Source organism: Hesperophylax consimilis, chromosome 3, assembly GCF_061612785.1.
Source record: "Hesperophylax consimilis isolate HC1 chromosome 3, BYU_Hcon_1.0, whole genome shotgun sequence".
Classification (NCBI taxonomy): domain Eukaryota; kingdom Metazoa; phylum Arthropoda; class Insecta; order Trichoptera; family Limnephilidae; genus Hesperophylax; species Hesperophylax consimilis.
The window spans coordinates 10907654-10923142 of NC_142838.1; the positions used below are offsets into that span (position 1 = coordinate 10907654).

At 37.4% G+C, this 15489-nt stretch overlaps 1 protein-coding gene across 1 annotated transcript in view; it reads right to left on the reverse strand.

Annotated features, from left to right (window-relative positions):
• LOC149424941 (uncharacterized) overlaps positions 1 to 15489 on the reverse strand; it is a 460249-nt gene that overhangs the window by 63572 nt on the left and 381188 nt on the right. The window contains exons 12-13 of the mRNA XM_089646910.1: positions 15241 to 15422; positions 13080 to 13094 (exon numbers count right to left, since the gene is read on the reverse strand). Coding sequence (XP_089503036.1) covers positions 13080 to 13094; positions 15241 to 15422 — 197 coding nt within the window. The remainder of the gene's footprint in view (positions 1 to 13079; positions 13095 to 15240; positions 15423 to 15489) is intronic.

A 15489-nucleotide genomic window follows, 5' to 3' on the forward strand; every position in this document is an offset into this window, starting at 1 on the left:
TCTGTCATTTAATCATGTTTTGTTTTACCCGGTTGCCGTGGGGATCAACAAAAAAAAAATAAGAGGAATGCTGTTGGCTTACTTCATGAGGATCGGTCGAAACTTTGAGTTTGAGTCAAAATCTTGGAGTTGCGTCTGTATAACAGTGAAAGTATCGACATTTTTAGTACCCAACTAAGAGCACTTGCTATAATTGAATTATATTTCTTTTAATTCGAATGAACTTTGCGCGCAAAATGCATTCGCAGATATTGGCCTCCGTGGGAAAGGCTCTTGACTAGCAAGCTGGAAGTGGCGGATTAAAATCCCGGAGTGCGCAATTATTTTAATTAATTTGTGTTATTTCACAAATAGTATGTTTGCTGCACGTTCAGGAGTGTAAAATACTCGTAGCATCGCCCTGGTAACTGCAGCAATGTTGTCTAGGGGCTGTCAGTCATGATGACATATGGATGATTTACTGTGCCTAATGAACGGAACCTGTTTCCTAGGACTAATTACTGTTGACCCGTTGGCGCATATTGTCAAAATTTCCACAACAGTTTGTGCTTTTTTTAGTTTTCACAATAATCACATGTTATTACGTCGAGCGTTCCACGACTACAAAACGGAATAATGGCATTTGACAGGTGCGCGTTTTTGTTCTGCAAAACAATGCAATAATTGTATTCATTAGGCAGATACTTATAATTTTTTCGTGTTATTTTAGCAGAATTAGCCGTAGGTAAGAGAACAGCAATGTACCGTGTTAGTGACACATTGATTGGGTTAGGTTGAGTTACAATAGTTTATTATAAAGAGGGAGCGATTACATCGGAGCCATCAGTGGCAGGTAAGAAAACAGAAACGTCCTGTGTTAGTGACACATTGATTGGGTTAGTTTGAATTAGAGCTGTTTACGAGAAAGAGGGAGAGATTACAACGTAGCCATCAGCAGCAGGTAAGAGAACCTTAACGTTCCGTATTAATGACACATTTATTGGGTTAGGTTGAGTTATATTTGTTTACGAGAAAGAGAGAGAGATTACAACGGAGCTATCAATGCTAGGTAAGCGAACAATATCGTGCCGTGTTATTGACACATTGGTTGGATTGGTTTGAGTTGCAGTTGTTTATGAAAAAGAGGGAGAGATTACAACAGAGCCATCAACGGTAGGTTCTCTATATTGGAGTAAGTCATGGACCTAAAAAGCCCTGGAAGGAGAAATTTGAGAACAATTTAAAGTCTCGGGGTGAGGGGGAAGATGTATGGAAAATGACAAAACCTACTTTATTTTTTTAATGACGTTTCCCATTCCTTGTCTCATCAAATATCCTAAAATAATTATAAACCGTAATAACTGCATGATAAAACACAAAAATATTTTATTTTATTTTATTTGGAAAACCAACAGTTATAATAATTACAAAGTATGGTGTATTAAGTGTTAATTATTTAACCAATAATAGATTTTCACTTAAGTAGATAAAATATAGTAATAGTAGTTCATTACGCACCAGTTTGCATACAAATCAGTTTGAAAGTTAGTAATACAAGATGGCTGCCAGAAAATTTCCCCTCAACTTAGATTTGACTTCATTGCTGCTCATAAAAAAAAATCACAGAAATTCTCTGTCCTGGGCTTTTTAGGTCTACGGAATAAGTAAGAGAATAACAAAGTATTAAATCAAATAAAACACTTTGTTTATTAACCACGACTTTATTATTATTACATCTACCGGTTTCGCTACGGTCGAGCTTCATCAGGATGTGAAATATAACTAAAAACTAAGACAGAGGTGATGCATATTTATAGGAAAACAGAGGGAGACAGAATATAATACATTATAAAAGTGGGAGGGGTCAAATATTACATAGGCATAGTGAATTGAAGATATATAATAACAATTAACATTTTTACATGAATTATACATATAATAATACATTTTAAAGACATAAGAAAAAGCATAAACTTATTATTTAAGAGTGGAAAGGATTCTGGGAAACAAGTTAAATATAGGACTATAGAATGTGTTTTTTTGATTGGATAAATTAACTTGTGTATTTAATAAATGGTCTGATAAGTTACTGTTTATAGATTTCCTGATTTCTAATGATTCTAAATTGTCTAACCTAATGCCTATACTATTTTTATGTAAGAGGCTAGTACCTGTTATTTTATCAAATCTATGGTCTGCTGATATTAAGTGGTTGGCGAGTTCCGAAAAACCTTTACCATTTAAACACCGTACATGTTCCTTCACTCTGGTGTTTACATTGCGCGATGTTTTACCTATATAAAAGGCGGGACAATCACTACAGTTGAGTTTATAAATACCCGAATGGCTTAGTATGTCATCCTTGTCTTTAGTATTAATCAAAAATTTTCCTAGGGTATTGTTTGTATAAAAGGCAGGTTTAATATCTAAAGGAAGGTTCCTAACGCTTTGATTTGAAAAATTATTTATAAATAAAATCCTACGCCAGTGGTGAATAGGGGTGTTGATATTAATTGGCGGAATACTGCTATATAGAAATTTGTTTGTGGAAATATGTTTTTGTTTTTTATTAAGAATTTTATCAATTAAGGCCGAATCATAGCCATTATTTGCTGCTATTTGTTTTATTATTGATAATTCATTTGAGAAATGATTGGTAGATAGAGGGACGGAAATTAACCTATGTATCATTGAATGGAACGCTGCATGTTTATGGGAGATGGGATGATTAGAAGTATTGTGGATGGTTATGTCTGTGTAGGTCGGTTTTCGGTATATGTTAAATTCAATTCTATTATTTATCAGGGTGAGCGTAAGGTCTAGAAAATTTAGAGAAGCATTGACACCTACTTCTAGGGTAAACTGAATTTGGGTATGGAAAGAATTTAAAAGCTGGAGGAAGATATTTAACTGTCGATCCGTACCTGACCAAATACAAAATATGTCGTCAACATATCTTTTCCATATTAGCACATTTTTTAGGAGCGGCGATTTACAAGTAAAAATTTTATTTTCTAAATTATCCATAAATAAATCCGCGATCAAGGGTGAAGTTGGAGAACCCATCGCCAATCCGGTAGTCTGGTTATAGATGATGTTATTAAATTTAAAATAATTTTGATTTAAGCAGAGATTAAACAAACGAGAGAGGTCATTACTAAAGTCACATGGTAATTTAGAGTTAGTCAGTAATTCACTAATTAAAGATTTACATTCTGTTGTTGGGATATTAGGGAACAAGTTCACTACATCAAAAGAAATGAGTTTACTGTTACTAGGAATAGTTAGGTCTTTTAAGTCGTTAATTAGTTCTAATGAATTTTTAATAGTATGTTTTGGGGAAAACACTTTAGCATTATTGAACACATTAGTAATAAATGATGCTAATTTAAAATTTGGTGACTCACAGGAAGAAACCACAGGTCTAATAGGGGTGTTAGCTTTATGGATTTTTAGAACTCCATATAACTTGGGGACTTTAGGGTTTTTTGTCAAAAATTTTACTTGGTTATGTGAGTTATCTATAAAGATTGGGGTTTTACATGATTTTAAAGCATTTTTAACATTATTGAGGAATTTATTTGATGGATCTTGGGATAGGGTCTCCACATTACCATTATTAATGAAATCACCCATTTTTGAATGATAATCACATTTATTCATAATAATAACAGTATTTCCTTTATCGGCTTTAGTTAGAATTAATTGGTCTTTCTCTAACTTTTTACGGATGTTTAACAAGTGGCGTGTTTCTGGATTAGGCATGGGTTTAAATTTCGGTATTAGATTTTTTAATAAATCAGCACTTTTATAAAAGAACGGGTTTGGACTGTTATGCAGGGCGGTCTCTATGTCGACGGCAACATTTTCAACTGCGTCGTTGAAACTGGTTTTGTTATAGTTTAAATTATATTTTAGGCCTTTCGACAGAAGGGCCAGTTCATCTGGAACAAATTGTGTAGACGACAGGTTCTGCACTCGATCAAAGAACTGGTGATTTGTATCAACAGGTATGTTATTGTGGATATTATCTACGAGGCACAAGTTTTTTAGTTTGTTTTCTAAAATTTCACGTTTTTTAAAAACTTTTAAGGATGCAAAGTATCTGACTTTATCGTCAAACATATCCCATTCCACTGGGTGAAGTACATGAACTAACTCCGTGTGCAAGACATGTAATTTTAGTTTAATGCTGTTTCGTTCTTTGTAAGCATTTTTTAAATCTTCTTTAAGCCATGCTATTTTGGCTTTTAACACTGAAGATTTCGGAGTTAATTTGATATTTATGCGGTTGAAATGACCACTTAAATAGTTAGGGAACACTTTGAATTTTAAACACTGTTTATAGAAAAATATATTAATAGACATAACTCTGTACTTAATTGTATAGTTTTTATACATTGTTGCTTTATTAGCTGTACTTGCTGATATTATTTTTTCGTAGGAAGCAATCACTTTGTGGTTAGACATATTATATTAAATCAAATAAAACACTTTGTTTATTAACCACGACTTTATTATTATTACATCGACCGGTTTCGCTACGGTCGAGCTTCATCAGGATGTGAAATATAACTAAAAACTAAGACAGAGGTGATGCATATTTATAGGAAAACAGAGGGAGACAGAATATAATACATTATAAAAGTGGGAGGGGTCAAATATTACATAGGCATAGTGAATTGAAGATATATAATAACAATTAACATTTTTACATGAATTATACATATAATAATACATTTTAAAGACATAAGAAAAAGCATAAACTTATTATTTAAGAGTGGAAAGGATTCTGGGAAACAAGTTAAATATAGGACTATAGAATGTGTTTTTTTGATTAGATAAATTAACTTGTGTATTTAATAAATGGTCTGATAAGTTACTGTTTATAGATTTCCTGATTTCTAATGATTCTAAATTGTCTAACCAATGCCTATACTATTTTTATGTAAGAGGCTAGTACCTGTTATTTTATCAAATCTATGGTCTGCTGATATTAAGTGGTTGGCGAGTTCCGAAAAACCTTTACCATTTAAACACCGTACATGTTCCTTCACTCTGGTGTTTACATTGCGCGATGTTTTACCTATATAAAAGGCGGGACAATCACTACAGTTGAGTTTATAAATACCCGAATGGCTTAGTATGTCATCCTTGTCTTTAGTATTAATCAAAAATTTTCCTAGGGTATTGTTTGTATAAAAGGCAGGTTTAATATCTAAAGGAAGGTTCCTAACGCTTTGATTTGAAAAATTATTTATAAATAAAATCCTACGCCAGTGGTGAATAGGGGTGTTGATATTAATTGGCGGAATACTGCTATATAGAAATTTGTTTGTGGAAATATGTTTTTGTTTTTTATTAAGAATTTTATCAATTAAGGCCGAATCATAGCCATTATTTGATGCTATTTGTTTTATTATTGATAACTCATTTGTGAAATTATTGGTAGATAAAGGGACCGAAATTAACCTATGGATCATTGAATGGAACGCTGCATGTTTATGGAAGATGGGATGATTGGAAGTATTGTGGATAGTTATGTCTGTGTAGGTCGGTTTTTGGTATAGGTTAAATTCAATTCTATTATTTATCAGAGTGAGCGTGAGGTCTAGAAAATTTAGAGAGGCATTGACACCTACTTCTAGGGTAAACTGAATTTGGGTATGGAAAGAATTTAAAAGCTGAAGGAAGATATTTGGAATTAATTTATATGAATGTACCTGTTAGACAAACTCGAAACAAAGACACTTTTAAATGTAACAATAACCTCAATACGATAAGTTAGGTTACAGTAGTTTATGAGAAAGAGAATATAAACGAGACATCAGCGGTAGGTATCACTTATTGGAGTAGGTAAGAGAAGCACAAAGTACCGCGAGTTAACTTTTGTTGTCTTCTTAGTGTTAAAAAAAGAATATAACTTGTGGATGATTTATCCTTTATTAATTAATTTAAACAATACAACTTAAAATATGTAAGTACAATTTCAAAGGGAAACTATTAAGTGAACAATACGACAAGCAAGTGCTTGGATTCGATACACGGAATCGAGTCGTCTGGAAGCTGGAGTTGGGGTTTATATAGTCCATGCTGGTGCGGTGGAGTGGGGCGTCATCTTCCTATTTTCGGGCTGCGTGTCAAAGTGTCAATGTGTCATTCCGATAATGGGGTTATTGTACCAGTGCACGTGGAACACGTGGTCTTTCTTAAATCGATCCTTTGTTTTGGGATTGCTGCGCGTGTGGCCGCGTGTTGTTTTAAGTTCATCTAAATGTTCGTTTGTTTATTAATGGTCTTCTCCAAGTAGCCGTAGAAGGGTACGTGTTGGTATGTCGTTTCAGGGATTGTGATTAGAGTATATCGTCCCGGTGATTGTCCTTGTCCGGATGCAACTGCTATCCATAAACTATTAAGGTTTAATAGTTTATTTTAGGCGAGATGAAGTGCTGGTTGTAATGGGCGTGCTGCGATGTCTTCCTGTAGGTGAGGGTCGTCTTGGGTGGTTAACTCTCCCCCCCTAAAATTGAAACTCCTTCGCACTGTGAAGGGTTTATATCTTCTCCAAAGGATATATCCGATGGCCGTAATTATCAAGCAGCTGGTAAGTGTGATGTGTATAGTTCCTTCAAATCCCGTCGTGGTGGTAGGGATATCGAATTCTCTGCGTGGTTCTTGTATTTCATCTACATGTAGGATGGGTAGTTTTAGTACATGTAATTCTTCCTTTGAATATGTGATGAGTAATGTTTCTTGGTTAACGATTCTTCCCATAGTGAAGGTTTTGCCTTGTATACTGCACTCGTCATTTGTTACAAGTACAGATTTGGAAATTACTATATTTTGTTGGTGTTGAGGGCATTGTGCTTGTAATGCTGTTGGTTCGTTGCGAAACAGGTACATCATATTATCTCCAATGACATGTGTATATTCTTCTGGACATATAATCTGGCGTAGACTACAGTTTTGTTCGCTGTGGTTTTCTAGTACGGTAGTTGTGCAGTCATCAATAGAGTTGAGTTCCTTGTTGCATATGCTGAGGCTGTCTGTAATAACTTGGCACTTGTGTGCATTATACATCTGCTTTCCATCTCTCAATAATCGTCTCGGTAGGAGGTGGGGTTGGAAACATTTATTGTTAGTTTTGGAAATGATGGGAATTATTTCGTTATACATATAAACGGTGCGTTCTACTAAAGTTAGAGAGAGAATAAAGTGTAAAGTTTGTTTAACTTTAACGAATTTAACTTGCAAAAAGCGTTGAATAATATCAAAATCTTTAGAAGGTAGTTGTTCAGGATTTACATGTGAAATAGATTCCATAAATACCTTCGGTTTTATAATGCTAGGGTGGTACATTCCATGAGAGGCAAACGTGATAGCTTCCGTAATTCTAGTTATTAACTCGGTAATAGTTTCCGTCTGATAAATCAAATGTGTAATCAACAAGTCTGTTTTATCTTCATAATGGTCATGGCTCATTTGAGACCAAAGTACCAATTGATTATGTGAAATATTTTTTAGTTTGCCGTAATAATCCTCCAATGTTCTTGAACTCAACGAGATTCTCTTTTCATTTATATTTTGGTTAGTTTCAATTCGTTGCACTAATTTATCCAAATCATTATCATCTAAGTTTCCCGTAATTCCTTTAATTATTGAACCGAGTCCGTTTATTAGGCCTCTTTTATTCCTATTTATAACTAAATTATCAATTATCTGATTATTATGATCTATTAAATATTTCAAACGTTCTAATCCTACGTGTGGTAAGGTTACATTGTTACATTTTATAAGTTTATCGTAATTAATTCCTAGTTGTTGCGATTGTTCAATTAGTTTAGATAAATCTAGGGTATGAATGACGTGCCACTGCCCTTCGACGGCTCGTGCATTTCCCAGGGGCGCGACGATGAAGTGCTCATTGTCTGCTAATTGGCGGATCCGTAGCGCTTGCGTCATGGCCGTCAGCCTGAAACAATTTAACACTGTCTTTGTGAATTGTTGTTAGGCCTCTCAGACTTTTATATTCAAGTACATTATGTGGTAGTATTTTAGTAATAGTGAACGGTCCTTTAAATTTATTTTTATGTTTACCCCGTGCGGTAACCTTTATAAGTATCTGTTGTCCCACGGACATTTCTTGCTGCGTACGTGTTTTGTTTACTCGTTCGCGTGTTTTATTTTTTGTTTTATGCTGTAAATCATGTATCAATTTTTTGAGTTCTTTACATTGATTTGCGTGGTCGGCTACGTAGCTTTGGGTAATCACACCATTAGGTTGTGGTACTCTGTTCCCATGACAAAAGTGTACCTCGTTTGGTGTATGTTTAGTTACACCATGTATGTTATTATTATAAGCATTCAAGGCTAAATTAATTTGGGTTTCGGATGTTACGTTCGGTATTGCCGTGCGTATTAATCTCAATATTTCTGTCAGAGTGGAGTGAAAGCGTTCTATATCAGCTTTTGATTGTGAATGACCAGTAGTAGTCACATGTGTTTTAATATTGTACGTTTCTAATAACTCTCGTGTCGTAGTGGACGTGAACGTGGTTTCACGATCTAAATGTATTTCTTTCGGTATACCGATTAACGAAAATATTTTAACAAGTATTTCACATATGGCGACATTGTTGTCGACAGTGATTAAAGTACAAGATGCCCATTTAGAGAATCTATCTACAATGGTTAAGAATTTTTGACGTCCGAAATGGTAAGTATCAATCTGCCATATTTCCATTGGACAATTGGGGGTAACGGTAGCCTCTAATGGGGCAGACTTTGGGTGTCTTTCGTATTTAGAGTTTTGACATATTATACATGTTTTTAAAAAATCTTTTATTTTGGTCCGCATGTTATTGAAATAGTGCGTCCGTTTTATTTTACTAAGTAAGGCATCTAGGCCCATATGACGTTGGTTCTCGATATGCGTCGAACGAATTACTTCTTTTTGTTCTTCTAAATTTATGGGTTCAATCTTAACATTTGTGAAACGTATTAATTTTAACGAGTTCTTATCAATATTTTTTCTATAGCATTCGCTTAAACACTCATATAGTCTATCATTATTTATAATTACTGCGTATTTATCCTTATCTAAACATGTTTTAATCAATTTTAAAAATACCGCTTCCGCATTTGCTAAAGGAATGCACCATACAAGGTCCGTACCTTTTTCTTTAGCTCTTAAACTATTCTTCTCAATATCGCTTAATTCGATAAAAATCCTATTCATACGCGGGGGTGGGTGTTCGTTACGAATTGGGATTCCACCCTCATGGTCATCCACATTGCTATGCACGGTGTCAGTGACACTCTGGGCACCCGAGGTGGCTTCTACTCGTAATGAATCGTGCTCCTCACCGTCCTCACTACAATGAATTTCGACCCTTGAAAGTGCGTCGGCTACATGATTATTACAACCTCGCTTATGTCTAATTGTATAATCATATTCTTGGAGTTTAAGTCTCCACCTAGTAAGTTTAGCATTGGGTTCTTTCAATTTGGTTAACCATACTAACGGTTGATGATCCGTTTCTATAATAAAATGTTTACCATAAATATACGGACGGAATTGCTGGAGGGACCATAGTATACCAAGCAATTCTTTTTCCGTCGTATTATACTTGGTTTCCGTTTTCGACAGTGTCCTAGAAATATAGGCAATAGGTTGAGATTTTTGGCTCAACACAGCCCCCAGAGCAATGTTACTTGCATCTGTGGTTACAGTGAATTCTTCGTTAAAGTCGGGATATTTTAATATTGGGGCATTCATCAGTAATTCTTTACATAGCCTAAATGCATTTAAAAACTTTTCGTCTTGGTTATTTATTTTTACGTTTTTTCGGGTACATTCTGTGAGTGGTTTCGTCACTCTGCTTAAATTTGGGGCGAATTTACGGTAGTAACCGATTAGTCCTAGAAAAGATTTTATATCCCTGACTGTCTTTGGTAAGGGAAATTTTCTTATAGCATCAAGTTTTGCGGGATCAGGTTGCAGTCCATCACCATTAAGAATATGGCCTAAGAATTTAATTTCTTCCTTGACAAATTCACATTTATTGATATTTATTTTTAAATTTGCTTCCCGCAGGGCGTTGAAAACTATTTCTAAGCGCCTGAGGTGTTCTTCTTCGTCGTTGGCATATACTATAACGTCATCTAAATATACCAAACATATTTTCCCTATGTATTTACGTAATACATTATTCATCATACGCTGAAATGAAGCAGGAGCATTTTTTAATCCGAATGGCATTCTAACAAATTCGTAGTGTTGATTAGGAATAGTGAATGCTGTCTTTTCTATGTCTTGATCGGACATTTTGATCTGGTGGTACCCACTTGTCAGATCTAAAGTTGAAAAGTATTTATTACCATGTAACTGTGAAAAAATGTCTTCGATGTTTGGGAGCGGAAACTTGTCACTACGTGTCTGTTCGTTGAGTTTCCGATAGTCTATGACCATCCTCCACTTTTTTATACCCGATTGGTCGAGTTTTTTCTCGACGATGTGGACAGGGCTTGCCCAAGGCGAATCGCTTGGTCGGATGATTCCATCCTTCAGAAGTTGAGCGACTTGTCTTTCAACTTCAAGCCTCTGTTCGTACGGTAATCGATAAGCGCGTTGATACACGGGCTCTTCTTTAAGTAATTTTATTTCATGTTTTACATGAGGTGAGCAATTAACTACCAGTTCTTCAGAGAATAAATCCCTATTTTTCTCCAATAACTCATCAAGTTTACTCATATCCATTACATGGAACAACTGAACTTGTTTGGTTGGAGTTTTTAAAATATTATTTGAGTTGTTTAAAATTAATGTTGCATTCATTAATTTTAACATATCTATTCCCATTAACACATCGTATTTATGGGAAAAGTCAAAAATATAAAAACGCATTTCAGCATTATTATTGCCGAATACTTTTCTCCAAAATGGCGTCACGACTGTACCTCTATGGGCGGTCGTAGAGTGCGCTGTTTGTACAGTAAACTCTTCATTTATATATCTACAGTCACGAAACAATCTATTATATACATTTTTAGTCATGAATGATTTGGAGCTTCCCGTATCAATCAGAATTTTCATATTTAATGGCGCTACTATATATGGTAGGCCATTATTGATATGATTCAGGTGGATTAGGTTTCTCGGGGAGATTCTTGGTCTTCCCAAAAATCCGGCCGTTCCTGATCATTGCTGTTGGTATAGAATAGCTCCTGCGCCGTACGTCCGTTGCCGAGGTCGATGACCGGGCCTTTAGGAGGTCGGGACATTGGGGCCGTTCTCATACTGACATCACCGGCACGTGTCTGGTGCGTATTAAAATTGTTGTTGTTATTTCCGTGCCACGGGCGGTTTTGTCCGAACTTATTATTATGCGTCTGGTTATTATTATGCCACGGTTTATTATTATAGTTATTGTGATTAAAATTATTATGTGGTTTGAACGAGCTTTGCGTTTGCGGAGTAAAAGGTTTATTTGATTGTTGTCCTGGCCGCATAAAATTAGATGGTCCTGCTTGTGGAAACACAAGATTTTGTTTAGACCGCTGGTGGAGCTCGCCATGGGCCTCCAACATCCTTATTTCTGTGCACAGGGCATCATAATTTTTTGTTAAGTTTGCGCATTTAATGTGCGTTGGCATGAGGTTTAATAAAGTATTTCGAGCCGTATCTTTGTATGGTTCCATCAATATGTGAGCACTAGGCCCTCCATATTGATCGGAAATTTTAATTTTAATCGAAAAGAGAATTTGGTTGATCTCATGGATCGTTGAGGAGAAATCCTTCTGACCGCGGTTGAAGTTTATCAATTCTGTTTGTAATAACGTCACAGACTTATTGTCCCCACATTCATTTTTCAATGTTTCTAATATTGTTTCAATATTGTTATCATGATCGCTCATGAGAATTACGTGAAGTGCTTTCCCACGTAATCTTGAGATTATTTTCTCAACATTATTTGGCGTATTGCCGTTTCGAGTAATATACCCCCTGGCTGATTTTATAAATAAATTAATATCTTGGGGAGAGCCACTGTACTCCAATATCGATTCCGAGTATTGGGGAGCGGGCCTCTCATTTGGCTGTGCCATTTTAATAAATTAGAAATATACGAAGTGACTTTTAATTAAAAAAAAAAAAATAGTTTTCTCTCTAACCTTTTGGATAAGGAAGGGAAGGGATCTATCGTACGTATGGGATAGACGATCAATTGAAAAATGTACTCACAGAAGTATTGATGCGATGATCTTCATTGCCTAGTTAACGAATTTGTTTGGTGTGTGGTCCTCTTCGCGTCGAGATATTAAAGAATATCTAAGAAGTCCTGGCTACGGCCAAGTTTAACAGCTTCTTCGAAATGACCCACGTACTGGGCGCCAGTTAACTTTTGTTGTCTTCTTAGTGTTAAAAAAAGAATATAACTTGTGGATGATTTATCCTTTATTAATTAATTTAAACAATACAACTTAAAATATGTAAGTACAATTTCAAAGGGAAACTATTAAGTGAACAATACGACAAGCAAGTGCTTGGATTCGATACACGGAATCGAGTCGTCTGGAAGCTGGAGTTGGGGTTTATATAGTCCATGCTGGTGCGGTGGAGTGGGGCGTCATCTTCCTATTTTCGGGCTGCGTGTCAAAGTGTCAATGTGTCATTCCGATAATGGGGTTATTGTACCAGTGCACGTGGAACACGTGGTCTTTCTTAAATCGATCCTTTGTTTTGGGATTGCTGCGCGTGTGGCCGCGTGTTGTTTTAAGTTCATCTAAATGTTCGTTTGTTTATTAATGGTCTTCTCCAAGTAGCCGTAGAAGGGTACGTGTTGGTATGTCGTTTCAGGGATTGTGATTAGAGTATATCGTCCCGGTGATTGTCCTTGTCCGGATGCAACTGCTATCCATAAACTATTAAGGTTTAATAGTTTATTTTAGGCGAGATGAAGTGCTGGTTGTAATGGGCGTGCTGCGATGTCTTCCTGTAGGTGAGGGTCGTCTTGGGTGGTTAACTCGCGATAGTGACGCTCTGGTTGGGTTAGGTTAGGTTACAGTCGTTTATTGGAGTAGGTAAGAGAAGCACAACGTACCGTGATAGTGACGCTCTGGTTGGGTTAGGTTAAGTTACAGACGTTTATTGGAGTAGGTAAGAGAAGCGCAACGTACCGTGATAGTGACGCTCTGGTTGGGTTAGGATAGGGTACAGTAGTTTATGAGAAAGAGAATATAAACGAGACATCAGCGGTAGGTATCACTTGTTGGAGTAGGTAAGAGAAGTACAACGTACCGTGATAGTGACGTTCTGGTTGGGTTAGGATAGGTTACAGTAGTTTATGAGAAAGAGAATATAAACGAGACATCAGCGGTAGGTATGACTTGTTGGAGTAGGTAAGAGAAGCACAACGTACCGTGATAGTGACGCTCTGGTTGGGTTAGGATAGGTTACAGTAGTTTATGAGAAAGAGAATATAAACGAGACATCAGCGGTAGGTATCACTTGTTGGAGTAGGTAAGAGAAGCACAACTTACCGTGATAGTGACGCTCTGGTTGGGTAAGGTTAGGTTACAGTCGTTAATTGGAGTAGGTAAGAGAAGCACAACGTACCGTGATAGTGACGCTCTGGTTGGGTTAGGTTAAGTTACAGTCGTTTATTGGAGTAGGTAAGAGAAGCGCAACGTACCGTGATAGTGACGCTCTGGTTGGGTTAGGTTAGGTTACAGTCGTTTATTGGAGTAGGTAAGAGAAGCACAACGTACCGTGATAGTGACGCTCTGGTTGGGTTAGGTTAGGTTACAGTCGTTTATTGGAGTAGGTAAGAGAAGCACAACGTACCGTGATAGTGACACTCTGGTTGGGTTAGGTTAGGTTACAGTCGTTTATTGGAGTAGGTAAGAGAAGCACAACGTACCGTGATAGTGACGCTCTGGTTGGGTTAGGTTAGGTTACAGTAGTTTATTGGAGTAGGTAAGAGAAGCACAACGTACCGTGATAGTGACGCTCTGGTTGGGTTAGGTTAGGTTACAGTCGTTTATTGGAGTAGGTAAGAGAAGCACAACGTACCGTGATAGTGACGCTCTGGTTGGGTTAGGTTAGGTTACAGTCGTTTATTGGAGTAGGTAAGAGAAGCACAACGTACCGTGATAGTGACTCTCTGGTTGGGTTAGGTTAGGTTACAGTCGTTTATTGGAGTAGGTAAGAGAAGCACAACGTACCGTGATAGTGACGCTCTGGTTGGGTTAGGTTAGGTTACAGTCGTTTATTGGAGTAGGTAAGAGAAGCACAACGTACCGTGATAGTGACGCTCTGGTTGGGTTAGGTTAGGTTACAGTCGTTTATTGGAGTAGGTAAGAGAAGCACAACGTACCGTGATAGTGACGCTCTGGTTGGGTTAGGTTAGGTTACAGTCGTTTATTGGAGTAGGTAAGAGAAGCACAACGTACCGTGATAGTGACGCTCTGGTTGGGTTAGGTTAGGTTACAGTCGTTTATTGGAGTAGGTAAGAGAAGCACAACGTACCGTGATAGTGACGCTCTGGTTGGGTTAGGTTAGGTTACAGTCGTTTATTGGAGTAGGTAAGAGAAGCACAACGTACCGTGATAGTGACGCTCTGGTTGGGTTAGGTTAGGTTACAGTCGTTTATTGGAGTAGGTAAGAGAAGCACAACGTACCGTGATAGTGACGCTCTGGTTGGGTTAGGTTAGGTTACAGTCGTTTATTGGAGTAGGTAAGAGAAGCACAACGTACCATGATAGTGACGCTCTGGTTGGGTTAGGTTAGGTTACAGTCGTTTATTGGAGTAGGTAAGAGAAGCACAACGTACCGTGATAGTGACGCTCTGGTTGGGTTAGGTTAGGTTACAGTCGTTTATTGGAGTAGGTAAGAGAAGCATAACGTACCGTGATAGTGACGCTCTGGTTGGGTTAGGTTAGGTTACAGTCGTTTATTGGAGTAGGTAAGAGAAGCACAACGTACCGTGATAGTGACGCTCTGGTTGGGTTAGGTAAGGTTACAGTCGTTTATTGGAGTAGGTAAGAGAAGCACAACGTACCGTGATAGTGACGCTCTGGTTGGGTTAGGATAGGTTACAGTAGTTTATGAGAAAGAGAATATAAACGAGACATCAGCGGTAGGTATCACTTGTTGGAGTAGGTAAGAGAAGCACAACGTACCGTGATAGTGACGCTCTGGTTGGGTTAGGTTAGGTTAGGTTACAGTAGTTTATTGGAGTAGGTAAGAGAAGCACAACGTACCGTGATAGTGACGCTCTGGTTGGCCGCCGGTACAAAGTGGTGTCGGCAGCGCAGTGGCCCGTCCACGTTCCAGAAGAGTGGGGCCGCCGCGGGGCTGGTGAGCAGGCCGCTGGGCGCGCTGCTGGCCCCGTAGTACTGCGCCTCGCACAGACCGCCCGGCTGCAAGGTGCCCGACACCTGCTCTGGAAGGGGAAAAACAACATCAACCTCAATAAACTCATTCGACACTAAAATGCCCGTGCTTCGGAT